The sequence below is a fragment of the Arvicola amphibius genome, chromosome 8, assembly GCF_903992535.2.
Source record: "Arvicola amphibius chromosome 8, mArvAmp1.2, whole genome shotgun sequence".
Taxonomy (NCBI): domain Eukaryota; kingdom Metazoa; phylum Chordata; class Mammalia; order Rodentia; family Cricetidae; genus Arvicola; species Arvicola amphibius.
Genome location: NC_052054.1, coordinates 6,270,103 through 6,297,666, shown reverse-complemented (window position 1 = coordinate 6,297,666; position 27,564 = coordinate 6,270,103). Strand labels below are relative to the sequence as shown.

The 27,564-nt window shown below is 46.8% G+C and overlaps 1 protein-coding gene across 2 annotated transcripts in view; it reads left to right on the top strand.

Moving 5' to 3' along the window:
- Pacrg (parkin coregulated) overlaps positions 1 to 27,564 on the top strand; it is a 460,392-nt gene that overhangs the window by 329,396 nt on the left and 103,432 nt on the right. Inside the window, exons 8-9 of one of the 2 annotated variants that reach the window (XM_038339700.1) lie at positions 4,160 to 4,172; positions 24,238 to 24,252. The exons of the other annotated variant lie outside the window; for it this stretch is intronic. Of the exons in view, the coding sequence (XP_038195628.1) occupies positions 4,160 to 4,172; positions 24,238 to 24,252 (28 nt within the window). The remainder of the gene's footprint in view (positions 1 to 4,159; positions 4,173 to 24,237; positions 24,253 to 27,564) is intronic. 2 annotated transcript variants of the gene reach the window in all.

Here is a 27,564-nt window from a genome sequence, read left to right as displayed (position 1 = left end):
CTCCCGGACTCCAGGATGTCCAAACTCCTCCCTCCCCAGGACTTCCTGTTCTATCTCCCTACACTCTGAGCATGAGCAGCCCGGTGCTATCCTCCTTTTCCTTCCCCCTCCTGGCTTCACCACACAACGGACAGTGTTCTTGGTGCCACTCCCTTCCCCAGATGCACCTACCATCTTGTGGTGACAGAGAGCAACCCCCTCTCTGTGACACTAGGCACATTAATCTATGCCTTCCTTGAGCAACCTACATCAAAACATAGATAGACATAGGCGAGTCTTTCAATGCTTGTTTCAGAATTTGTTGAAGACAAATGAACTCACAGGCCACATCAACATCATTTCCTTTAACCTGCCAAGCACTTTGGATTTCATTCAATAATCCTGTCATTGGCAAACACAGATTCTTTTAGTCCAGTCTTAACGGCTAATATTAACAATGCCCATATCACATTCTACAAGATGATATCTAGACTACAGGACAGGGTTTGAGGGAGCCTCACTGAAGAAGACAAAGTCTGAGAGCTGACAGAGATGCTGAGAGTCCCCACAGATGGTTGTATATGACAGACAGACCCAGTTGTTGAGGTACAGGGCCTGCCTGCTCAGAACACCGAGCTTCAGAGTGTAGCTCCGCCTCCAGGCACACAGCTGGATCCCTAGGGGTGGCGGTTTAGCCAGATGAATCCAGCAGTTGTGTCGCGCTGAGCAGCTTCCAGCACCCATCACTCTCACGGTGCCTCTACCAGAGTCTGAAAACACCAGTCCAGCACTGGACAGTAGGAGCCACCAGCCCGTGCTGGTGATCCTATGGGCTGCCGTGGTCAGTGAACCACAAACCTGCTTGTACTGGTGTGGTTTTGACACACCCCTGCACCCACGTGCTCTTAGTGACTGCAGTTCTCAGGTGCTAATCATCTGTTTACAAGAGTAAGTGATTCATCAGTGTTCACGCTGGGCAGAGTGTTGCTCCCTTGCACAAACAAGAGGTCATGTGTCATCATTTCTACACGAACAGGAGTAAGCTGCTGCCTCATAAGATTGAGTCATTCTGGACCAAGCACCCCTGAAAACACATGGCCGAACCTGCCCACCACAGCCCTTCAGTTTTGCCTTCTTTCAGGAAGATGTAACCGCAGCAGCTGCCTCACCGGGGTGTGACACTCAGAGGATGCCAGGACAGAGCAGGCACAGACACGTCCTTGCCAAACCCCTTTGGTCAGGCCTCCCCTCACAGATGTCCCTCTGGGTTGCCTGTGTCCCTCCGAGCACTCCTGTCCTTCGATTTAAAACGGTGTCTTTCCACTGCCCCTCCACATCTCTGTCTTCTTTCCCAGAAATGCCCTGCCACCTGTTTGGTCCCCACCAGCTGGACTTTAAGACGGCTCATTGTCACCTTCTTGTGTTGATCCTAGCTCCAGTTAGCCTCCTCCCCCACCCCCAAAAAGGGCAAAAAAATCAGAATTATTTCTCTCCGTGTGTTCCTGCTAGCACTCGGGCCACGGTTTCACTTAGCACTCCTAATGTCACCTTGTCTTTTCTCCTGAGTGTCAGCGACCGTGACAGCTGTGCTCTAGCGACTGGGACAGAGAGAGAAATAAACACATTGGCTAATTTATATTTTTCATAGTAAATTTGGTAAAAATCATGGCCAAAGAAAACATCTGCTCTGCTGGGTTTTCGTTACATTATCGTCAGTCTGGAGTGTTTGAGCTGTCCTGGAAGTTTAAACCCTGTTTTGGATCTTCTCTTAAAACCCTGATTTTAAAAGTAAATCTCCTGAGATTGAAGTCTGTCAAACTACTTTGCTTCCAAGGAGTTTCTACATCTCAAAAAAGCGGGGGGTGGGAAGCACGAAAACTAAAAAGTGCTGGACGTTCTATATCAAGGCAATAATTGGATGCATCCTTTGGGCTTCCATTTGTAAAAGAAAATAAAGGCCCTGTCTTCTGAAGCCCCGTTTGCTGGCCTGGAACCCCCATGCTCCTCTGGAGCCGGGCATCTGTTGTACTTTGCTGTTTTTGTTTTCATTCCTTGCTCTTTAGACTGTTGTTTGAAATCTTATGTTTTTTAATGTGTTGCCAAGTAGAAAAGTGATAGCAAATTCCACCGTGTAGAAGGGCCCGCCCTCCTCCCTCCCTCCACAGCGCACACACAATGCTGTCTGTGTCTGCTCCCACCATCATCAGCAGACTTTTGTTCCGGGACTGAACGACAACCTCCCACTGAACAAATAGGCTCCCCAAAGGGCGGGCTTTGCCCGCGTTTCCCTGCGAGTTAGCATGAATCTCTGCTGTCGTATGGAAGGTCCCTCCAGAAGAAATGTACAAAAAGCCCTGCTTTCGTCCCCAGACACAATCCCTCCACCTCCACTGAAGCCAGTGCCAGTGTTTCTGGATGTCACGGGGAAGGTCTCAGCTGGAAAGCAGGTCTGAGGCTGAACTTCCCACCAGCACTGCCCTTCAGTGAAGGAGCCGAGTTTAGATTGAGTGAATTTCTCACCTGAACTCAAATATTACCAAAGCTGTATTGTCAGCGTAAGTATGAAATAAAAGCAATTGTGTTAGGAATTCCTAAATCTATTCTCTGACATGACACTTCCTAATAAAAGCTTAGAAAGCCATGTTTATACTTTTGAGCCCTTGGCATCTGCCCTGAATATGCCTTAAAGCCCACTGCCTTTCCTTTTTAATTTCAGTTTGTTTAGTTTAATGATAGCTACTGAACATAAATGCCAAATTACGATGGCACTTTCCAGCTGTGTGTGGAACTTTATATTTTAAATACCAATTTGTGAAGAAAGAATGCTTCCAGCTCAGTTCTCATCAGCATTAAAGGTTTTAGCAATTGCCAATTATTTTTCTAAATTACCTATTTTAATTAAGTAAAATATTGTGAATTTAAGATTATGAAGTGTTCAAGCATTATTTCATCTTTAACTAATTAGTAAGAAAAGGGAAATATATTTGGGAACCGTGCATGGCTATTTGTAGTGTGAAATGCTTTTTCTGTGTCTTCAGAAACTTAGTTGAATGGAAGCAGTAAAAACTCTCCCTAAAGTCTATTACCTACGCAGTCTCTGCAGAGGACAGCCTGAATTCACGTTGGTTCCAGTATAATGTAACATGGTTTATGCATTAGATGCTCAGAATGGTGGTGGTAATGGCCACTTGGCCATCTGAATTTATCCAAGCTCTTTGGGGGCATTCCCAGAGGGCTGGTGTCTTAGGCCCACTCCCTGAACCCATGCCTAGGCATTAGGAAGAAAACTTAATTGCACCTGCGGACATGACTGGCATCAGGGCTCACCTTCTAAACTGCCACCCCTACATTTATGGTGGGGCAGCATTCTCCCCACAGGGGCTCCTCTAGAAATAAGCACAGCCAAGGAAGCTGACCCCAAATTTCATCTGCCAGAAGGCATCCAGCATCATTGGCAACTGACACAAACAACATGATTTGAAAACTCATTTCAATGCCAACCCTGACAGCCACCAATGTTGTTTCGGGCAGAAGTCGCTACTGTCTTCCGGCAGCACGCTCCTTGGCATTCCTCCTCATGAGTGTGGGCTATTGTTAGTGAATAGGTCCATGTGAGATGCAGGTCAGGTAGGAATTCTGCTGGGCTGTGGCGGGGAACGCCAGCATCCGCAGTCAGGTGAAGTAACGGTGTGTTCCTGATGAGGTTGTTAGGGGAAAACAGTTTGTGACTTTTATAGACACACTTCCATCTAGACTGACTTGCGTGTGTGGCTGGGATGTTGGCTAGAGACTCTTCTATTGTGAGGAATGGCTGCCTTGCTTTTGAACCTTCAGTTTAAGGTTTTGTTTTAAGCACGAGTGTTACCGGGAGTCTTTATGCCCGTGACCAAGGCAAGTGTGGTCGATAGTGTTGTGTTTGCAGCTGAAAGACACTCCAGCCTGGGGACGAGAAAAGGTGCGGGAGTCCCGTCTAGGCCTTTCACTGTGTGCGTTAATTCCTATCAGCCAGGGGATTGGAAAGTTGTCCTGATGTGTATTTTAACTGAAATGCTACTCTCAGAGTTGTTTTCCAATCTATTCAGCAAGCAATTTTAGGTAATATGTTTTAAAAGACAAAAATAATGAATTTTGTCATTGGTTCCAATGTAATCATAAGGATTCTGGGAGTTTCTAAAGAGAGAATCTTTCACATCGTTTAGATCTGTGGCTCTTGACAATTTGAAGCATTCAAAATGATATAGGTGAGCGGGATGGATGGCCTAATTACATGCAATGGAAGTCAATAAAGATAAAGGCAAGCCACCATCTTGAACAGTAATAATCCCGTAAATAAAAGATAAGAAAGAAAACCAATTAGACTTGAGCACGGTGAGAAGACGAAGAGGTTGACGAATGAAAACGGAGTGCAGTTAGGGGAGCACAGCCTATCGCTTTGTGGCTTCACCATCACGGTGCTCCGAGTATAAGAGGCATGGCGTTAACCCCACCTCAGACAGCCAGCTCTCACCACACTGTGGGCCTCTGCAGGCCAAGCACAGCCTGGAGGGATGATGATAAGGATTCCAAGCAAAGGTCAGAAGACAAAGGGCTATGCATAGAGGCAGTGTAACGTTGCACCCAGTGGTACTGTGTCTCCAGAAGAAGGTGGATGCTTGAGAGGTGTGCAGAAGGAACAACTGCCATTGTCTCTCCCAGGGCCTCTCTGGGGTGCCTAGGTCCAGGACAACCGAAATGGCAGCTCCCATAGCAGTCAGCTTTGGCATAACCTCCTCTGAGCCACTGTGTGGGAGGAGAAAGGCCAAAGGGAAACCATGGCAGGCGTGGTGGCATTGCTGCAGAAGGCTCTTGTAGGTTCTCCGTGGTCATCCCTCCCCAGTACCGTGGTGGGAATGTCGAGGAAACGGTCATCAGCTGAGCAGTTACCTTAAATGCAAAGTCCCATTCAGGCAGCTCAGAGTGATGCTCTGCTAAGTTTGGGGACCCTACCTCCTACAGTGTGTCACACAGAGGAGGAGGCTGCCTGAGCACCTTTTACACCAGAGTCACTGGCAACTACCATATCCCACACCTGGGTCCACTTCTTGGTCACAGGCTGTCCAGCCACATTCCTGAATAAATATAAATAGTACCCATCAGCTTGAGTTCTAGGTGAACAGTAAAACTGGTTTTCAGTGTGCGGCACGCACACTTCCAGTTGGTTTTCAGTGTGCGACACGCACACTTCCAGTTGGTTTTCAGTGTGCGGCATGCACACTTCCAGTTGCTCAGATCCAAATGTCTGTTGTTTTCCTCCTTTTCTATTGTTTTCAGTAGTGTCGAGAGTGAGCGCAGAGCCTTGCACAGGTAGACAAGCACTCTACCTCTTAGCAACATGCTCTGCTTTTGTTATTTATTCTTAGCTAACAGTCACTTGCACAGCTGTGCTTTATGGGTCGAGCACAGTAGAAACACATGCCTTGTGTGTGTATATGTGACCCCATGTCATATAGTCCTACATGTGACATGCTACTGCTGCCAACAGATAGGCTCAAAGCTTACTAGAAGCTAGGTTTATAGGTGTGCTTAACTAACCTGGAAGAAGTTAGCATGCACACACACATGTGCATGCTCACATACACACATACGCATGTAGGAAAGCATTGGGTATTGTATGTATGTGCAAAGAGGGGTCAGCTAGGGTACAGAGCCGCTACCCCCAGATTTATGAGTTTGCTTTCCCAGCCAGAGCCTCTGGGGTCCAGTGTTTCCCTTCTCTCTCTTGCATGCCAAATTCCCAAAGCTCTTGGTGTTTTCCTACACTGACTTCCTCGCTTAAGAACTCCAGAGACTGAACCAAGTGACATTAGAGACTTCTCATGGTACCAAGAACCCATGAGACCTTCCTCTAATCAGTACAGTCCTTTGAAGTGCTCTGCCATGACCAGGCCCTGCAACAGGAACACCCATCTGGTGGGCTATTTGTAATCACTAGCAATGAGGAAGTTAATTAAACACACACACACACACACACACACACACACACCTGACCTGTGTCTCCCAGCTCAATTCTAATTCCCATGCAGTCATTCCACTGTGACCCTGAGGGGCATCCCTGCACCCCTGACCTGCCACACCTCCATTAGAGTGGAAGGCCGTTCCCTCATCGCCATCCGCTTGTCTCCTCTTCCTCCCCCTCACCATCATATCTTCTCTCCACACGTGGGTCCGTGGAGTGGCTTCTCAGCTCCAAGGCTGCCTCCCTTCTCCCCTCTGTGCAGCCCATCCCTTCCACGTCCACTCTCTGCAACTTAAGGCCAGCATTCTTTCTCTGGGGACCTCTTTCTGTGTCCTTGAAAGGGCCCCATGTCCTTGCCAAGGCTCTCCTGTGACACTCTGGTCACACATCTGGACTGCCTTCTGGGGAATATCCCTTCCACCTGGAGCCCTGGTAATCTTTTGGCTCCGTGGTTTCTTCTCCCTGGAGCCATCAGCCACTCTCAGGCCACTGTCTAAGGTTTCTGTTCCAAACTTCCCTTACACCAACAACTACACTGAATTCATTTTCTTTATACAAGAGTCGAAGGCTTTGGGACTAATTTCTCCTCTTCCTCCACACTTGCCTTTCCTCAGCATCTGCCCACAACCTGGGTGGGCAGCAGAGAGCTGGGAGAACCTTGGGGTTCTCTTCTACCTCATCCTGAAAGATCTCCCATGAGCCTATTCACAAGACCTTTACGTTTTCCCCTCGATCTACCCTCCACTGTGATGCCCTCCCTGGGCCTGGACTCCTGTGCACTGGGTTCCCTCCCTCTGCAGTCTCCCAAGCACGTCAGTTACTCTTCCAATGTTGTCTAACACACTTACTGTATACACAAGTTTCTGTCCTGCTTGGTCCCACAGCCATTCAATTCCAAATAAACACACAGAGATTTATATTAAGGCTTACTACTAACTAGCTCTTATGACTTAAATTCACCCACAATTCTTGTCTATGTTTAGCCATGTGACTTGGTACCTTTTCTCAGTAAGGCATTCTCATCCTGCTTCCTCTGCATCTACTGGTGACTGGTCTCTGTCTTTCCTCTTCCCAGAGTTCTCTTATTCTGGTTTCCCCATCTGTACTTCCTGCCTGGCTACTGGCCAATCAGCATTTTATTAAACCAATACGAGTAACAAATCTTTATCGTGTACAAAAGCATTATCTCACAGTAACTTACAAAGCAGGGAGCCTCAAACAGAACCCACATATTGTATTATCCTCTGTCTCTGGAATCCAGCTGTCCAGCACAGGCCGGAACCCTGGGAGAAGGTACACATCCGTCCTAGCCTGCCATCTCATCTGCTCCCTGCACAGCCTCCCTCCAGCAGCAGAGCTGGCCCCAGAGCTTCCTTTAGACCTCATTTTCTTTCCCCCATTGTAAGGCCCACGGGATGATTAGCGCCTCCTGGATGATTCTCAGCATCTAAGGGCCATGATGTACATAGGAATGCAGTTCCTTCTGCCACATGTATGTGATGTTCATGGGCTCCCGGAATTAAGTCAGGGGTTTGCTGGTAGCAGAAGGGAAGTGATTCGCCCACCACCCTGTTACTGGAGTGGCTTTCTAAGCTACATTCTACCCTTTTTATTTACTAGCTCCTCTCTAGAGAGCCGGCCATTGGGAGGGCTCTGTTCTCTGTGGCACAGCTTGTGGTAGCACCCCTCAGGAATCCACGGCAGGGCTGTAGCCTGCTCCACGACTTTGCCCCCTTTGGCAGCTTCGCTGGAGTGGGAACCACACAGCCCCTCCTCTGGAGCAGCCCCATCTGTCTGTGCCTCTCTCTTGTGTCGCCTCTTCTACTCTTCTACTCCTTCCTGACCAGCCTGGGAAAGTTCTCCCTCTGGAAGGCCAGTCTCCGGGAGCATGACTAAACCTCAGCCGCCAGCGCAGTTGTTGGGAATGCCAGCTGTCACTGAAGGAGCCACTGCCCTAGCAAAGACTCTCCTGCCCCTCCTTGACAGTACAGGAACAGTCATCTGAAAGCTCAGTAAACCGCAATCTCTCCTAATAAAGAGAAAAGATACAGCCCAACTCTGCTTTCGCAGGTTGCTAGCTTGGGGTAGTCCATTAGTCCCCCGTGTTCTGTCCCCCTGGTTTGGGTCCCTTTGTGATTTACCATGTCGGCTCTTCCTGAATGTCAGATGACACGTGGGAACAGGACCAGTGGAGTAGAATTTGCTCCTTGGTTGACAACACCTGGATATTAGCAGTCAGGCAGACTGACCTACAAACTCACGGAAACAATTATAGTGGCTAGGAAGGGCTGGACAAAACATTTGAGTGCTTGCACCTATGCTTTTATGGGTTCCTCACTCTGTACAGAAGTGCTTACTACCTTCTGTGTCACGTCCCAAGGAGAAGCCTGGCTGGCCTCGCCTGTGTCCCCTCACCACAGTAGCATGAAACACTGGCTGTGTGGGAGCAGTCAGAGTGGAGAATTACAGAGACATCCAGGGGAGCCAGCTAGAGAGGGAGGGCTTCAGCAGCTGCCTGCCAGGCTGACCTGGACCGCTAAGCCCCTTCCACCCATCATGACTAGCACCTTCCTACTGGAATGAGCTGTTTGAGCTGATGAACCCTTAAAGATCAAAGCTCCTCTTCTTATGCAAATAGCCAAGAGCCATAAAACCTGAGAGAGAGGAGTCAGGAATATAAATTACAGCTGGAAGTGTATCAGTGAAAGCTACAGGAGCCCGTTTGTGAATCGGAATTAAACTCCTGGCAATGAAAACTTTTGAAACTTGTATTTTAAAATGGTTTTTAAATTGAAGAGAGGTAGCAGCCACATAACCCCGAATCTCATCGCGTATCTATGGCACCACAGTTTTAAGGCAACTTAAAGACGCAGTTCTGAATTGCATCTTATTAGGAAGCTATGTGTCCTGGGCGTGCAGACGCCTGTTCATGGGCAGCAGACCCAGCCTCTGGGGCTGGAAGTGGGAACCTGTCTCCAGTGTTGGCGTAGAAGCCCAGTTTGCAGTCACAGCAAAGCAGTGGGTCTATTAAGAAACCTCGCCACCTCCTCCCTGGAAGCTGGGAGGCAGAGTAGCCTCTTTAAATGCTGGGCCTCCCGAGAACAGAGAACTGGGGCCCACTCACACACCTCACCCCTGTACGACTTCAGGCAGTTTAGTTACCTTCTCTGAGCCTCTTTATTTCCTCTTGTCTTTGTGTGCACGTATGCTGTGTGTTCACATATGTGAGTGTGGCTGTGGGCCTCAGAGGACAACTTCAGGTGTCTGTCCGCACCCCGTGTCTTCTCACTTTCCTCTGGCTTCGGCCAGCCAGCAGGCTCACGGGCTTCTGTGGGTTTTCCTTTCTCTTCCTCCCATCAAACTGAGCTTCAGAAGCTACCATGCTCAGCTGTGCTCACCTCAGGGCAGGTACCTTACCCACTGAGCTGTCTCCCACCGAGGATGCATTTTCTGAGGTGTAACTTCCACATCTTTCTGGCATTTGGGTGGGGTTTTAAATGTCATTATTGTCTCTGTAAAAAAAAAAATGAATTTAATGTATCCAAAGGAGGGTCTGCTGGTGCTTATTATGATTGCATCTATATGGTTTTTAAAGAGCACTGGTGTTTACTGTCGAGTTATAGCTCTCGGGCCTCTGCGGTTGTCTCTCTGCTCTCTTCCGCCTCAGCCTGTGGTCAGTGTTTAACATAATAAGCATTCTGTTAAGTTCTTTCCATAAATGATCTTATTTGCTTTTGTAAGGTCAGTGGTGACATTGATCAAATTATTCAGCCTTCCTAGGTTTTTCTACAAAACCAAGAATATTAACTGTTCTCTGGAGTCTGTGCATCAGCAGTATTCTGAAGGCATGCTCAAGTATGTGGAAGGAGTCCAGAAGCAAACTCCGAGGGCTTTCCTGGCAGGAGCGAAGACTTCCCTCCCGCTTCTGGTAGCTCTGTCCCTGCCGTGGCCTGAGGTTCCTCCTCTGCTTTGTCCTGATGCTCTCAGAGACAGCCCTGCTTGGTCCTGCAGGGCGTTGGGGGGGCCTTTCCAGATCCTTAGTTCCGTCTCACGGCAGCTGCGCCTCAGGACTCAGGTAAAGGAATCACTGTGCAGCTCTAGTCCTCTGCCTTGTCACCGCCAGTGCTTAGCGACACTGTGACCTGATGAGAGTCCTGACGGAGACAGCATCACTGTCTCCAGAAAACTTACTAAAGATTCTGCGGCATTTTAATAATCAGGAAACTATCATGAAAATATATGTTAGTAACAAAGCTCCATCTCCTTCAAGACGTTCAGACTAAACAATAACATCCCACTCAGCGTACCATCTACATTTAAGGTCACCCCATCGAGTGCATCCAAGATAGATGGTTCACCACAGAACAAGCACAAACCTGTTTGTTTTCATTTTCACACGGTTTCACAAGTCACCAGGACCAAAAATACTGGAGGTCTTGATCTGTAGGTGAATAACTTCTTTTTTCTACTTCATATACTGTACTCATGAAAATACCTTGATTAATTAATAAATTCCAATGCTTTGTAGCAAATTTTAACAAAGTATGTTGCGTAGAAGCTTGGGTTTGCCACACACACACAGTATGGACATCACATAGGAAAGTTGGACATTTTAATGACTAAGTAAAACAGTTACTTTGCCCGTAACTCAATTCTCCTTCCAGTTTTCCAACCCCGATTCAGAGACGCTGAACCCGAAAACTGCTGGGAAGAATCTCTGTGTTCAGCTCATCTCCCCGGGGCCTCCGGGAGCAGACTTCCTCCTGGGCGGACTTCCCACCACAAAAGCCCGCTTTAGTTTTCTTCCTTCCCTTGATGAAGCGTCTAAGCGTCCTGCCGGGGCCTTCCTGGAGATCATCTTGTGTCCTCACCAGGGGAGGCTGAGAGGGGCCCTAAAGGGTACTCCAGGGCACCCACATCTTAGAATGGACACCACACATCATTGCTTTGCATCCTGATGATGTCTCCGAGCTCTAGGTCATCCCAAATTTGTTCTGACCCTTGGTCTGACTTCCGTTGTCCTTGGTGTCGGGTTGGTATCTCCCCCGCCATGAAATTACTCTTTCCCACATGGGTCACACAAGCAATCTTTTTTTCAGTTGTTTCTTTGTTTTTGAGGTTATAACATAATTATGTCACTTCCCCGTTCCTTTCCTCCTCCAAGCCCTCCCTATACCCTATACCCCTCCTTGCTCTCTTTCAAATTCATGGCCTTGTTTTTCAGTATTTATTGTTACGTGTGTGTGTGTGTGTGTGTGTGTGTGTGTGTGTGTGTGTGTGTGTATACACACACATAACCCGATTAGTCTGTATAATGTTATTGTCTGTATGTTTTCAGGGCTGACCATTTTATATTGAATAACCAGTTGATGTTCTCTTCCCTGGGGGAGACTTTCTGCAGCTCTCAGAATTCTTTAGTAGCCTGCATTTCTTCCTCTAGGCTTTAAGCCTCCTGAGCTCTGCCCCCTTCACCCACTGAATCCACATTAGCCTGTCTGTTGTTGTCCCAGCTCAGCTCATGGATAGGCACTCATGTTGGTGAGACCTTATGTTATGGGTGCCCCTCCTCACATCCTAGGAGTCACATCTCACGGCAATCTCCCTGATCCTCTGGCTCTTAGTTTTTCCACCTCCTCTTCCACAGTGTTCTCTGAACCTTAGTACAGGAGTGTTTTGTAGATGTATCCATTAGGACTTGGCTCCACAACTCTGTAATTTGATTGGTTGTAGTTTTCTGTAATGGTCTCTGTTACAAAGTTTCCTTGATGAAGGGAGAGGATTATACTTAACTACAGGCATAAGTGTGAATATTAAAATATATTAGAGACTATGTTGCTTTGGTCTCTTTTTGATAACAGGCTTTTTTGGTTTGTTTACTTTCAATTTTTCAGGCACTAGTTGTACTATTTTTGGTTTTTGCTGATTTTTTTTTGACAATTTTTCCAGTTAATTCCATCCCTTGGAGAACATTGCCTGTTGGGAAATACAGATAAACCTATCCACAAAAACTAAATATATTCCTTCCTATGGGTATGTACATGTAACAATTTCACAGCTTGTATTTTGCATGTGCATGTCTATTTTGTAGGTTTGTATAGACACTTCTGAACAATACCATCTTAAAGTAGGCTGTCCATTCATCTTAGTGTGTGCCCTGGCCCATCAATACCCTCATGGCTAAGAAGTTGTTTAGCAAGGTCTGCATCTTATTCTCTGATTTGCCTTGTGTGGCCTCTTATACCAGTTGGGAATGAGGGCCTCTATACCTGGGTGACAAATAGCTAGTACTACCTGGCATTCCCATAGAAGTCACCTAGAGCTACATTGTTGGAGGAGGGTGCTATTTGTTGGTTCCCAGCTGCTTAGGCCCAAAATAATCACATAGAAACTGTATTAATTAAATCACTGCTTGGCCCATTAGCTCTAGCTTCTTATTGGCTAACTCTTACATATTAATTTAATCCATTCCTATTAATTTGTATATCACCACGAGGTCGTGGCCTACCAGCAAAGTTTCAGCACATCTATCTCTGGTGGTGGCTCCACGACATCTCCCTGACTCCACCCTTCTTTCTCCCATCATTCAGCCTAGCTTCTCCCTGCCTCTGTTCAACCTTATCAGGCCAAGCCAGTTTCTTTATTCATTAACCAATAAAAGCAACACATAGATGAAAGGACCTCCCACACCACTATAAGGGACTCAAAACCTAAGCTACTAACTTGGAACTCAGGAAGAAATGAAAACTGTATGCACATGTTTGCTTTGGCCATAACAGTTACATCCCCTCTATTAGCGCCGTGTAATTATAAATAAGTCAGAATCTTTCGACTGCAACAGCCTGGATGCTTCCCTGCCAGAGAGCATATACGTGGGAGGGTCAAGTGCAAGCACGTTCCTGGGAGAAAGGCAAAGCTCCAACAGGACTACACATCTCTTGTAGTTGGGAGTGAAGCCTGCTGGAATTTCTACCACATGGGCTGAAATGAGAGAAAGCTAGCAGATGCTGGCCAGATGCTGGCCAGCTGCTGGAGTCTGTCCCAGACAGGAGAGCCACATCTTAGCAGGCGCTGACCAACACAAAGGAACCACGGCTGGGAAAGGACAGTTAGGAAGAAGTGACAGGTGATGTTGGGATCCAGCCTTTTCTTCAGGGTAGCTCCAGAGATAGATCCAGACTTCAGTAGGACTGTGGTTCTCAATCTTAACTGCATATTGAAATCACATGAGAAATTTCCAAAGTTCTGCTGCTGACTCCGTTCCCACTCATATGGTAACCCCAACCCCCTGTGCCACAGGAGAAGAGACATGGTATCAGCGGAGAGGACATTGCTTACCTCAGAAGGTCCTTGATTCATGCTACCAGGGCTGAGACATTCCCATTGCCTGGCCCACAGATGCTCCAGAATGCCATCTGGAGCTCAGCCTGTTGCGAGTGTTGCTGAGGTGTCTCCTGGGCTGAGATCAAGGCAACAGGACTGCAGCCAGGCAAGGTTCCTGGGACCAGACCCCAGAGTTAGCCAGAGTTAGCCAGCAGTCAAAATTCTATCAAAGCAGGGCAGGGATTTCTCTAACATAAACACAGAAACTAGAGTTTGAAAAGCAGTGGGGATAGAGACTTGATAGCCGGCAGGTGGCCTACACAGAGCACAAACACAGCCAGATGAACTGGACCTACAGGGCTAGCTGAGCTCAGCCGTGACGGGTTCCTCCAGGACAGGAGCACAAGCCTGGTCACACAAGCAGCACAGCAGCGACTCAAGCCAGGGACGTGAGGAGTAAGGACCCGGCTTCCTTCCTGTGAAATAATTGGATCTGCCCTAGGCACACCCACCACCGCGTGGCTAGCAGTTCCCAGCCAGGGATGTCCAGCCATGTCCACCCTTCTTGCAAGCCTACAACTTTCTCATGGGCGCCAGTGTTTAACTGGGTTTAAATACTGAGGATTTCCTTGGTATAAAAACATGACTCTCGGCGCTTTCTAGTTGCTGTTCTACTGGGCTTCACTTTTGCATTTGTGAATTTAGAACTGAATAGCTCAAAAGAGTTTCTAGTATGATAGTAAATGTCAAATTTTATGAGAGAGTTTATACCAAAATAGATGCGGGCCTTCAGCCTGGATTCCCTCTGGTGTGCACAGTGTCTTCCACTGTAAAACACAAAGGTTGGTAAATAATCACAGAACTAAATTTTCCAAGGAAAAAGGGATTTAAAGACATGGGTTAGTCTTTGAAACCCGTGCTACTGTATTTTAGTGTCGAATAGATGCTGTGGCTTATTTTTCAAGTTGCCATGAATCTCAGACCACCTTTCCCAGAGGAGCAGAAACCGCTGAAGTGGGCGGTACTTCTGAGTGTTCCTTCTCCTTTGCCTGTTCTCACGCCTGATTGTAAAGTTCCATACTTAAAAAAGAAAAAAACCCCAAAACCATGTAAAATACACGTCTATAAAAATCCTGAGGGCCGTACTGTGAGAAGGCGCTTGGGAGGCAGAAACTGGGTCACAGCAACAATATAGTGTTGTTTCCATTGGTAGCGCTCCCCAGTAACCTCAAACCTCAGATCCCTCCAAATATCGGAATCAAGTGTCAGGGCTGTCTGTGGTCATCACCGCTCCCACTCTGTTTCTGCCTGCCCCAGCCAGTTAAGAAGCATCCTGCGATCTGACCATGCCATTTTAGCCTTGCCCAAGCTCCCCCGTCTCAGTGCACATGTCCTAGCTGCCTATTTGGGTTAGGAGTCCACAAAGGCCGGAAAGCAGAGCTGCCCTCGAGGTCCCAGGACCAGTCATCTCCGTGGGGGTCTTGGTACTGAACTGTAAAACCCACAGTTCACAAATACCACAGGTCAACTCTGCTGTTCCTCTGGTCCACATGGGACCCCTGTCCTCCTTGTTGTCTAAACCATAAGGAAATAGATGGGTCATAAAGTTTAGAGATGAGAACCTAGAGCAAGCCTCACCTAACCCAGAGTGGCTTTAGGCCCAGCTAGGCTCATGATGTCAGCCTGCTTTCCACAGAGCTTTGGGGTGACTTAAGGCAGTGTGTGCTCAGGACAAGGTCATAAACCTAGCGAGATAAGGGTTTGCAATGGTGAGTCTCAACAGAAAACTGACAAAAGAAAGCATGGTAAATCTCTGGGTGCCTAACACAAGCTGGGGTCCCTACTTGTTACCAAAGTAAGGATCCCTCATCCCCAACTCCAAGGGCCAACAACCTCCTAGGGGCCAATGACGGCTGAGTGTGCTCCTGTGCTCTATGGCAAGAGTCTCACGCTCACATGGAACATTCGGACGGGAGCTATGAAATGTCTGGAGGACTTCTAGAGAACGCACCCTAAGCAGCCCAGGCTGGGGACAGCAGAGGGTTGACACTAAGACGAGGAGGGCATGGCTTGCTCAGAAGCACTGGCTCGGTAGCTCCCTGTGTGTGACCAGGGGCCATTACTAGGACACTGGTGGGTAGAGGAGAGGAATGACCAGCTCTCACCACGGGAGAGCTTGGCGGAACCAGGGATCACACCACGGTACACTGACGAAGAGCTGGCAGGGAGTGTCTTGCTCAGGCGGCCATCCATCATCGATATACAAGCTGCTTGGTGGTACTGGATTCCAACAATGCATCCTAAATAGGACAAAGCCTAAATCTTAAGGTTGCTGCTTTCCCATGGGGTAAACGTATCATGACTCCGGAACCCTGCATCCCTGAGGGGCTGCTCTGGCAGGAAGAGCAGCTAAGGACTACAGATAAGGAGCTTCAGGTCCAGTGCAGGTGATCCTCAGGCGGTCAGAATCCAGGCTTCAAGGCTTGACCAAAAGTAACCTGAGGAGGAGAGGGTTTGCCTTACACGTCCTCATTGTAGTTCATCATCGAAGGAGGTCAGGACAGGAACTCTCCATCGGGAACCTGGGGGCAGGAGCTGCTGCAGAGGCCATGAGGGGAGCTGCTTACTGGCTTGCTCCTCATGACTTACTCAGCCTGCTTTCTTAAAGAACCCCAGACCATCTGCCCAGGGATGGCACCACCACCATGGGCTGGACCCTCCTCCATCAATCACTAAGAAAATGCCCTACAGACCTGCCTACAGCCTGACCTTATGGAGGCATTTGCTCAGTGGAGATTCCCTCCCCTCTGGTGACTCTGACTTGTGTCACACTGACGTAAAGCTAGCCAGCACAGCTCAGCACAGCAAAGCTCAGCTGATAGGAAAGAGAGGGCAGAGTCCTGCAGAGCCCAGGAGAGCGGATGGGGAGTGCTAGGAAACTGAGGGGACGAGAGTGGGCGTTTGGCTGGGGTGAGGGGGTCTCTGCATCAGCAGCCCCCCACAGCTAACTTTTATCAACTCTGTTAAGTCCAGAATTACTGGGGAAGGAGGGACGGCTCCAATGCAACACAGTGTTCTTGTCTGAAGCTTTTCCTGGTTTTGCTAGCAAACTGCCTTGATTTGATTTGATTGCAACATAAACAGAATGTATAAGAAACGCCTGTGTGGGTGGCACTGGGGCCTTGGTCACCGCGGCTGCAGTGGGTTCCCGGGCACCCCTGCCCTGCCAGGGCCATGTGAGAGCGTTTTGTGCTGATTTCCCCAGCATCTGCCAGGGCATCAGTGGCTCCTGTCTTCTCCCCGCTGTCCTTCCTGACGGCTTTGTTTGTTCCATTTGCCCTCATAACAACCACGACAACAACAAAAATGTAAATTAGAATCAACCATTTATTTCAGCGTCAGTGAAAGAATTATTTTGTTAATTGGTGTATTGATATCCCCAAACTGCTCGCTGTGCCAAGTTATTAAGAATAGGCAGACAAGGGGCAGATTAAACTTTGGATCACCTGTTCCTTCGGGCAAAACACATCAAGCAAATTGACTGCAACCAAATGTCATATTATTTACATGGCGTACACGATATATGTCCTAAAATGTGCTCGCGACAAAAGATGTGAGTTTGCTCTTGAGCATATAATGGGCCCACTTAATAGCAAGCCTCTCTTATGTGCCCTTCTCTATAATTAAATCATATGGGAAAATGTCACAAAGCAAAATAAAATGTATTTATTTCAGCCATATCTTCCCACAGCATGACATGAGGTCTGAAAAAAAGAATCACTAAGCATTTTTCTGCCATCTGTGCTGGTAGGGGATACGTCTCCATGCCTGTCACTGTAAAAAATTCCATTTCGAATTAAGCTTAGTTTTCTTATTACTATCTAGTGTCTGGCTGGATGAGCGCAAAATCAGACAGAATTCTCGAACTGACACAATATTTTCCCCGTCATACTCGTTATTTGGTAGCAAAGCTAGTCTACCACCATGCCTTTTGACTGACTTGCAGGGCGCCAAGAGAGAGAAATCACTGAAAATTTCATTTGTGTTAAAATCTCCACGCCTTTTCTTCTGAAAAGGAAAGTCATAGCATTTTCCAACAATTGAAAATCGCAGCTTCTTCCGAAACCCGGTGTAGATCCCTGTGACAACGTGGGGAGTGGTGCTGGGTGAGCCTGGGGATTCCCCTGTTGCTCTAGCTTAGGCAGCCCCAAGTTCTGCCTTGACATCGCGGCCTCCCTTACAGACAAAGCCTCAAGGCTTGGCCGAGACTGTGGCGAGAATTTAGGAGCACCTAGCGGGTTTTTCCTCAGGGAAGCCTCTTCACAGCTTATTTGTGAGACTCGAAAGCCCCACCCAGTCTTCATGGTCCCCTTGTCTGATAGAGGCAAGCGCCAGGGGCCCGGGTTAAACACCAAGCATGACGATGTTTGACCGTGGAGGTTCCCTGAGTCGTAGCCTGACACGCCACTGTTCTGAGACTCACTCAGCAATGATGAGGCGGTGCTGTGTCAGAACGAAAGCACCTGGCTCCCCAGCCGCTCACCCATCTTCTCAAGCTCACAGCAGCCATACTAAAGATTCTAAACCCCACCAAATTAAGCAAGTACGGTTTACTTGAGAGAAATTTCACATAAAATGCTGTCATTTTGATCATGATTTTCCAGAAATGGTTTTTCTGAAAGTGGAGAAGCTGTGCATCATTTAGTCTGTCATGGAGTCGAGTTCACTTCATGTGTTCTCTTGACTGTTCAAAGCTCTAAAAAGATGAAAGCGTCACAGTTTTTCAAGATCCTCTCTTTCTTTACTTATAAAAATATTTTATTAATATATTTATTTGATCATATTCACCCCTAATGTGTACACAGTAATTGCATGTTTTGTGGAACATAGGTGATGTTTATACATGTATACACTGTGTAACATTCAAAGCAGGATCAGCAAGCCTATTGTGTCTGCCTACTCAAACCTTGGCCATTTCTCCACAGTGAGAGCATCAACTCCATCTTCGTCTATGCCCAGAAAATGGAAACAGTCCTTTCTTTCGCTGCTTAAGTGTGCAATGTTTTGTCGTCCTCTGTACAGTCCCCTGCTGTGTGGTAGAACACCAGAGCCCTCTCCTCTGTCACTACTAGCTTCCTGACCGTTCACAGTTCTCTGTGCATCCCTTCCATACTCCCGGCCTCCTGATCACTGACGTGCTCCTGGTTTCCGGGGTAGCAGTCTTTCAGAGTCTACGCAGTAGTGAGATTGTATGGTACCTGGCCCTCAGTGTCTGGTGGATTTTACCTCCCATCGTGTCCTCAATGGCTCCACTGTTACACACAGCACAATTTCACACCTTTGTGGTTGAACAGAATCATGTTTGTTTCTTTTATATATATATTTACATTTAGAAGATTTTATCGATAATAAAATGGGTATTTTATAGATTTGTAGAGGGTTTAGCTCCCACCCCACTCTCCATGCTGGCATTTGGTTGGTCTGGCTTGGACTTGTATGGGTCTCGGCCGTGCAGTCACTGCTCCTGTGAGTTTATAGCTGCGGCTGCCCTGCTGAGCTAAGACCACACAATTCTCCTGTAGTCTCCTCCCACCTCTGATGCTTATAGTCTTCTCACTCTTCCTCAGAGATCCCTGAGCCTCGGGAGGTGGGGTGTAGTTCATATGTTCCGTTTAGAGCTGAAGATTCTACAGTCTCTCATTTTCTGCATTTTGGCCAGTTGTGGGTTCCTGTGTTAATCACCATCTACTGTAAGCAGGAGCTTCTCTGATGAGAGTTGAGTGAAGCATTAACCTGTGATTATAATAGTGAGTCCTTAGAGCCATCTGAATGCTAAGTCTATTTATTAGAATAACAGTAGGTTCTTCCCTAGGACATATGACCCATCTAGTTATAGGTTCTTGGTCCCAAGAATGGTTCCGGGTATGGGCTTCATCTTGTGGAGCCAGCCCTAAAGCCAATGAGAAAGTGGTTGGTTGCTCCTGTGGCATTCGTGCACGATTGCATCAGTGGGCATGTCTTGCCAGTCCACCATTGGAGTGTGTAAGGTTCACACGTGGGAAAGATTGGTGGTTACTGTCCCCTAGCAGCACAGATAGCTTCTCCTGCCCTGTAAGAAGTAGCCAGTAGGGCTGGAGCTGCCAGGTGTTCACCAGCTCGATGTCCCCACGTTCAAAGACTCAAGTATGTGGTGCCTTTAGTAATAGGGTCTTACCATAAATTTCTGGAGGGTAATCAACAGCTTTGGTGACACCTATAATGTTTAGGGTTCTTTGGTACTTCATAGACCAACCGCTCCAAAAGAAGTAACCCATTTATGACACCCGGCTTTTCATTTATTAACTTGTGTTATCTAGTAGTGTAATTAGAAACGAGAGGAAATATATTTTAACTATTCCTTTTCGGGTGCTGAGGGTTGAAGAGCTGTGTGTACGGAGGATAGAAGTGACTTTTGGGATAGCTTTTTCTAGTCAGATTAAGTCTAGAAGAGTTCAGGCTGTCTTAAAGCTCATATTAAGTGTTTTTAGAGGAAGCAGTAGGTGTATAATTTTTGGGAAATAACCTAGAGAGGTCGAAAATGAATTAGTAGGTGAGGGTTTTGTTGGTAAAAGATTGTTAGTTAAATTATTGAGTTCTAATGTGATCGCAAATCCTACAGTGGTTACTATTAGAGCTGTAGTTTTTAGATATAAAGACATAGTTATTACTTGGATACTTGTAGGTGGGATGTTGTATGAGATGAAGAACCCTGCTATGATAATTCCTAATGCTAGGGGTTTGATTGGGTTAATTAATAGGGAGTTATTTTCATTAATAATAATTGGGGAAGGGAAGCAGGGTTTAGTTATTAAAACAAAGTAAATAATTCGCATGTTGTAAATGGCTGTTATTGAGGTGGCTACTAGTGTAACTAAGAGGGCTCAGGCGTTGGTATAGCAGGTGTTAGCGGCTTCGATGATTAAGTCTTTGGAGTAGAAGCCTGTGAGCAAGGGTGTTCCTGTAAGGGCTAGGCTGCCAATTATTAGGCATGAGGATGTGAATGGTATGGCCAGGCCTCCTATTTTTCGAATGTCTTGTTGGTCATTAAGGCTGTGAATCATGGATCCGGAGCACATAAATATCATAGCTTTAAAGAATGCGTGTGTACAGATGTGTAGAAAAGCTAGATGGGGCTGATCAATACCTAAGGTGACTATTATGAGGCCTAATTGGCTTGATGTTGAAAATGCTACAATTTTTTTTAATATCATTTTGGGTAAGTGCACAGATTGCTGTAAATAGGGTAGTAACTGCCCTAAGCATATTCTGGTTGTTAAGACTGTACTGTTATTAGAGATAAGGGGGTGGGATCGGATTAGTAGAAATACTCCCGCTACAACTAAAGTGCTCGAGTGAAGGAGTGCAGATACAGGGGTTGGCCCTTCTAAGGCTGAAGGAAGTCATGGATGAAGGCCAAATTGAGCTGATTGTCCTGTAGCTGCAATGAGGAGTCCTATGAGGGGGATGATATTAGGATTGTCTGTGATGAAGATTTGTTGAAGTTCTCATGAGTTAGTCTTTGTGCAGAATCAGGCTATTGCTAGCATAAATCCAATATCACCAATACGATTGTACAAGATGGCTTGTAGGACTGCTGTGTTTGTATCTACTTGTGTCCTGTCATAGGGTAACTCAATGTTACTTCTCTCTGTGTCTTTCCGTCTCTGTCTCTGTCTCTCTCTCACACTCTGTGTGTATGTATGTGTGTCTGTCTGTCTGTCTGTCTGTTTCTCTGTCTACAGTGGTAGGTTTCCATCTTACTTTTTCAAAAGGTTTTAATGTTAGTTATTCCTCCCCAAATTATCTCAGTTACCACAACCTCACTGCCCCCACCCTAGTTTAACCTTTCCTGTTCCATTGTTTCCTTTTAACCCTTTATACCACTGTATTGTCTTTCCTCCAAAGCCTCTTCCCATGGCTCATGAGCAATTCTCTGGCCTCTGTGAGTATTTCAAATAGAGCATAGGCACCTGAAGGTTCAAAGATGATGTCCATAACTGAGAGAAACTACGGTGTTTGCCTTTCTAGGTCTGGATTACCTCACTCAGAATGATGGTTTCCAGTTCCATCCATTTTTTTGCCAGTTTCATAGTTTCATTTCTCTTAATAGCTTAATAATATTCTTTTGTATAAACATACTACAGTTTCATTATCCATTCATCATTTGATAAATATCTAGGTCTTTGCATTTTCTATTTATTGTGAGCAGAGCAACAATGAACATGGATGAGCAGGTTCCTCCATACTAGAATATGAAGTCTTTTAGGTGTATGCCAGCTTGCTGTGGCTGGGCCATGTGGTAGGACCTGTCTTTAGCTTCTTAGAGACCTCCTTACACTGAGTTCCACACTGGCTGCAGCAGCTTACTCTCCCAGCCACGGAGACTAGCTGTTCCTCTTCCTCGCATCCACACATTGGGGATTTTTGTTTGTTTGATTGATTGTTTAATTTTAGACATTTTGACTAGGGTAGAATAAAATCTCAAAATAATTTTAATTAGCATTTCCATAATGGCTAAGAGGTTGAACATTTTTTAAAAATGTTTTTCAACCATAAGAATTTCACTTTTTGAGAACTCTCTGTTTAATTCTGTGCCCCATTTTTTTTAAATTTGGTTGTTTGTTTAGGTGATTTTTTTTTTTAGTTTTTATGAATTCTGTATACTAACCCTTTGTCAGATTACTTCCCATTCTGTGAATTCCTTTTTGCTTGAGTGATGGTGTCCTTTGCCATATAGAAAATTAGTCTCAAATTGTTGGATTTGGTGCCTGTGCTACCATGGTACTGTTCAGAAAGCCCTTTCTCTGCCAATGAGTTCAAACCTATTGCACACTTCTCCTCTATCATTCGGAGTTGAGTGTTGCTCAAAGTGAGAGATAAGGGCTACATCTCCTCCTTCTAACTGTACCTGTCCAGCTTGACCCGCACATTTGTGAGGATGCTGTCTTTTCTCCGGGGTGCGTATACCGTAGCTTCTTCATTCATTCACCGCGTGGTGGCAATTGTGAATGGGAGGACTTCAGATGCCTCTTTGGAAAATGTGTTTCACGCTCCGCCACCATGGGTTCAAGCTGTCAGGCTTGAGGAAGGGCATCCCCCACCGAGCCATCTGCTGACCCTCTTTGTAATGTTTTGAGGAACCTCCATAATATTTTCTGCAGTAGTGGACTGATTGCATTCCCAAAAACACTGTGTGATAATGAGTTATTAGCTCCCTTCTCTCTACCTTCCCACCAGCTCCTCCTAATATCCTTCGTCTTCAGCAGTACCGTTCCAACTGCCATGAAGTGATTTCTCCTGTCGTCTTTACTTCTGTTCCATGGTGAAGGGGATGTTGACTATTTCTTCATTTGCCTCTTGGTCACTTTTGAGAACTTTCTGTTTAAGCCCAATTGCCCATTTGTGATGTATTTTTATGTGGTGTTGTCTGTTTGCCTTTGCTCTTAAATTGAGTTGTGCCTCCGTTCTGCTTAGCAACCCCTTGCTACTTCCTTTAAAACCAGCCCCACTGCTTTCCTGAAGTTACCTTTTGACAATAACAATTCAACTTAAATTGACTTGTAAACTATTAAATGAGACATAAAACTTAGCTGTTGTCACTAGTAATATCATTAAAACTGTCATACTCTTTCCAGTATCGATCTCATAGGTTCCCAACTGAACATAGTACTTATTCTTGTGACATTAATTTCATTCATTGATTGTTTCATTTTAAGGCTCTTTCATAGCCTGCCTCTAGACTTGATTCAGCCCTCTGTGACTCCTGATCAGGGGTCCCCAGCATTGACTTTGGAACTGTGACACAGAAAAAGAGCAGATTCCTCAATGACGAGCAGTGAACGGCTTCCACGTTAAGCACTGTGCTGTCTAAAAAACAAAAACTGAGCATGACTTTGACCACAGTTGACTTAACCTGCTGCTCTCGTTAGGCCTGGCTGTAGTTCCAGGTTCTCACACCTATGTCCAAGGCTGAGCTGGGGTTCTCTGTAAGACAAAAGGATACCACTTGTATTAGAAGCACAGCTGTGCCCGTCCCCAAGCTCTCCTGTTGTGAGCACAGGTCAGGTCATCAGCACAGATGCTGGAAGTGTGCCATGCATAGAACACTGGCCGTCTACACCAAATGCTGTTCTGAAGGAATTTTGGAAGCATTAACTGTTTGTGTCTGTGGCTTCCTCCTCTGGCTTGGCTGCAGTACTTGGTGTGGTGACCATGCTCTTCTAACACAAACAATGGATCAACTTCTGTCTCACTGATTTTTACCAGCTTCCAATACTGTCAGCATTTGACTGAGGGCTGCCAGAAGGAAACCTAGCACAGCTCTGTAGTGCACGCTCTGGTTCTCGTTGTTTGCTAACACAGCAGAGTCCTTGCCTGGTACTAATTTTGTTATTAGCTATTATTTTTTTGTCTGTGTTCTCTACTGAGCCGCCTCTTAGCCAGAAATCATGAGTAAAATGGTTTGTATAAAACATTAATCCCAGGTTTTTCTTAGTTAATAAAACCTGTATAGTGCCTTCCAGGTTGTGTTCCACTGAAGCTTATCGTACTGTCTAGGTTCACTTTTGATTTTTGTTGTTGTTGTTGTTTGTTCTTTTCTGGTTTGGGGGTGGTGTGGCAATGGTTTGTGTCTGCACCCCACCCCCAGAGTCACATGTTTGGGAATCTATCCCAAGGATGGGAAAGAAATAGGCTTCCTAGACATGGAGTGTCGGAACCAAAGAGAGTGCCTTGGTCAGTGAAGTAGTTGATGCCTCAGCCTCCAGCTAAGGTCAAGGGTCAGGTGCTGAACAGAGAAGCCAAGCAGAAAGGATACACAGGCTAGTTTGCTGTGAGCTGAGCTGGTATGGAATGACTGTGGAGCCATATGGAGGTAGGGAAGACTTGCGGGGTGGGACACAGAGTTGGCTCTGCTACCCGTAGCTGTGAACACTGCTCCATGGGCCAGCCTGGCCCTGGCCTTGGCCACGGAAATTATCACATGATCACCCATTCTGATTATCCGGGATTAGGGACTGGCAGGTAGGGTATGTGGAAAAAGGATATTTCTAGAATGTGCCTAGGGATCTGGCAAGGAGTTCAGAGGAGATATGCTGTGGGGCTGGCTGGGTAGGAAGAAGCCTTAACAGCTGCCCTGAATGCTGTGTCCATGCCTGTGAGGGCATTGGTAATGGCATATCTTAGACCAGGCCATGCAAGCAACAGAAATGCATGTTCCCAGAGGGACCCCAAGTCCAAGAGCAAGATGTCATCAGGCTGCCTTCTTCTGAGGCCTTTCTTGGGCTTGCAGATGGTTGCCTTTGTGTCCTTGTATCTGTTCCTTGTCTGTCAGTCTCTATGTCTACACCCTCACCTCTTTCTAAAGACCTCATTTTACCTCTGGCATTTCACTAAACACACTCCCTCCCTCCACGTCCAGCCAAGCCCTCAGGGAGTAGAAGTTAAGGCTTGAGGGTAAACTCCAAAGGGCAGGGCCACAGTTCAGCCCCTAAAAGAAAGGATGGAGAGCTGCTGAGTCAGTGAGGCTGGAGGAAAGGGAGCTTGGGGCGCAGGACAGGAAACTACGTGACAGTGGCCCAGGTATCAGCCAGTGTCAGGGTCAGCCCGGGCCAGTGTCAGATGAGACCTGACGGTGATGGCTGTGCATGTCGGGAGACTTGAGAGCGATAGACTAGGGTTTCGCTAGCACCCTCCCAGATCCACCACCCTCAACCTGGGGGTGTCGACCACCATCGGGTCACATATCAGGTATCCAACAGACCGGATATTTACGTTATTATTCCTAACAGTAGCAAAATTGCAGCTACGAAGAAGCAATGAAAGAATTTCATGGTTGGAGGTCACCACAGCATGAGGGACTGATTTAAAGGATCTCGGTGTTGGCAAGGCTAAGAACGACTGTCCTAGAGAATGCATTGACACATGGCCCGAGTCACTCTCACAGGTAGAGCGCCAAGGGCTCAAAGTGGCTCTTTCCATTTCTGACTTCCCAGCCACTTAGTCAGCTGCGTGAGCCGACCTGTAAGGATGCTTCCTGCACAGACTTTTTGTTCCTTTGCTTGTACCCCCCACCCCCACCCCACCAAGGGTCATGCGACTGCAGTTTTCGGCAAATACCAGTAGATGGCAATCTCCCATCCCTGGGTTGACCCTCAGGGCTCAGCATTGACCTGGCCTCTCAAGGACTCTGTCTTGCCATAGAATCTGAGCCCTCACAAGGATGAAAACACTTCCTTGTGTCCCCTTCACAGTGACTGCTCTCCTCCAGTGACACTCTCACAAGTGTGCCATGTGTCCAGGTGTGTCTCTCTTTCCTCAAGCCAGCTAAACTTTTTTGTAGTCTTGCTTCATCTCAAACTGGTTCAGGGGTGTCCTACATTTTGACATCACAGTATGAGACTGTCTTCTGTAATGTGTTGGCCACATTTACCCTTTCATGAGATGCGTGTGATCCGTGAACTGCAGGCTCCACACATCTGAGCCTTTCTGTGTCACAACTTCCGCCCCCCTGTAACCCTCTTGCTCCTTCTCACTCGTAGCCAACCTTACAAGAAATTCCTTATTGCTCTATAACATAGCTCCTAATTCTCAGTTCCTCAAATGAAACAGACATCGAAGGGCCTTCCCTTGCAGAAGTCTCAGAAACAATCAGGCAGACTTTTCTGTGGAATAAAAGCATAAAGATTTTTGTATCAGCTATCAGCAACACAACTCATTTAGTTTGGTTTTGAAGTTTTAAGGGATTCAAAATTTATTTAGTGTCAGCCGTAATATTTGACAGCAAACTAGAACACGGGCGCTTGTGATAAGAATCTGTTTGATGAGAAGTACCGTGGTTGCTGGAATGGCGTTCAAGTGTGACTCTGGCAGTGAAGAATCTCCAGGGTGGGGGAGGAAGCTGGCACCTGACAGTGGAGACAGAGAAATGGCACCCAGTGGAAGAGGTGCTGGCGCTAACGGTAGCCAGTGCTGGCTGAGCCGACTCAGGGCAGGCCTGAGGAGCGGTTTGCCTCACCATGCCTTGCAGATCAACTCTGCGCTAAGCAATGACCATTTCTTTCTTTGCCTTGAGGTGGAACTGAGTTCAGAGAGGTGAAAGACCTCCCCAAGGCCTCACAGTGTCCTGGGTCTACAGCAGAGGATGGTGTCTTCCCCCAGTGCCACGTCGATAATGACTCTTCAAAGATGAAAAGGCTCAAAATTAACCTAGAAATATGATGCATTTCCCCTCAGTTCCTCAAGAGTGACTAAGGTTGGCCAGGCTGGCAGTGGAGGTATACAGAGGACCACAGAGAAGGCATACTGATTTCTTCCTAGCAGAGTGTGAGCCTGCAGGTTTGTGGCTCCTAGCTTAGCCACCCCTCTTGGGTTCCCCAGCTCCCCTCCCCCCCAGGAAGAATGTGAGAGAAAGTCAGTTTGCCCCCTTGGGGGTGGTGGTCATTTCCATTTCACACTCTGCCATGGATTCACTTTTATATCAAAATCAGTAAGAGGCCTGTCAACTTGCACACAGTTAATGGGCCTGCCCTTTGAGGGCCTTGTCTGCCCTTGATCTTCTCCACAGCCAGGGCCCCAATAAGTATGCAAATTGCACTACTGTCTTCTAAACTTAGCAATGCCCTTTACTAGAATTCCAGGGAACCCTAAGTGTCTACATTTGATTAAGCCATGGTCATTATTTTAAGACAAGGCTTGGAAGTTTGGTACACACACAAAATTGACAACTAGCTTTTTAAACTGTCAGATTTAAAGCCAGCTTCGTAAATTTGCAATGAACTGCTCCTCTCTGCTCTTAGTTAGCCTGGAAGATCCCATGCCCACACAATGTGCTCACCCAAATGGAAGCTACCAGAACTACGAGGAAAATAAGCTGGATTCTTGTTATTCTGAGTTACAAGAGATTCTGTTTTGCTTAGTCAGTAGGATTAGCAGCAAGGCACCTCAGAGAAGCCTCTTTGACCAGGTCATAGAGTGACCTTTTATCTGTATACATGCACATACATGTGCACACACAGGTGGGCACACAGTCACACACACCTGCACATTCGTGCATGCACGCGTGCGAACGCAAACACACACACACACACACACACACACACACACGGGCATTCTGAGAATGCTCAAAATTTCTACAACTCTACACAACAGCTATTTCTGTTTCCTCTCAGAGGTGGAACGGAAGTGAACTTTTCCTGGGGAGAATTACAAAGCACTGTGGGTAAGCTTGGCTC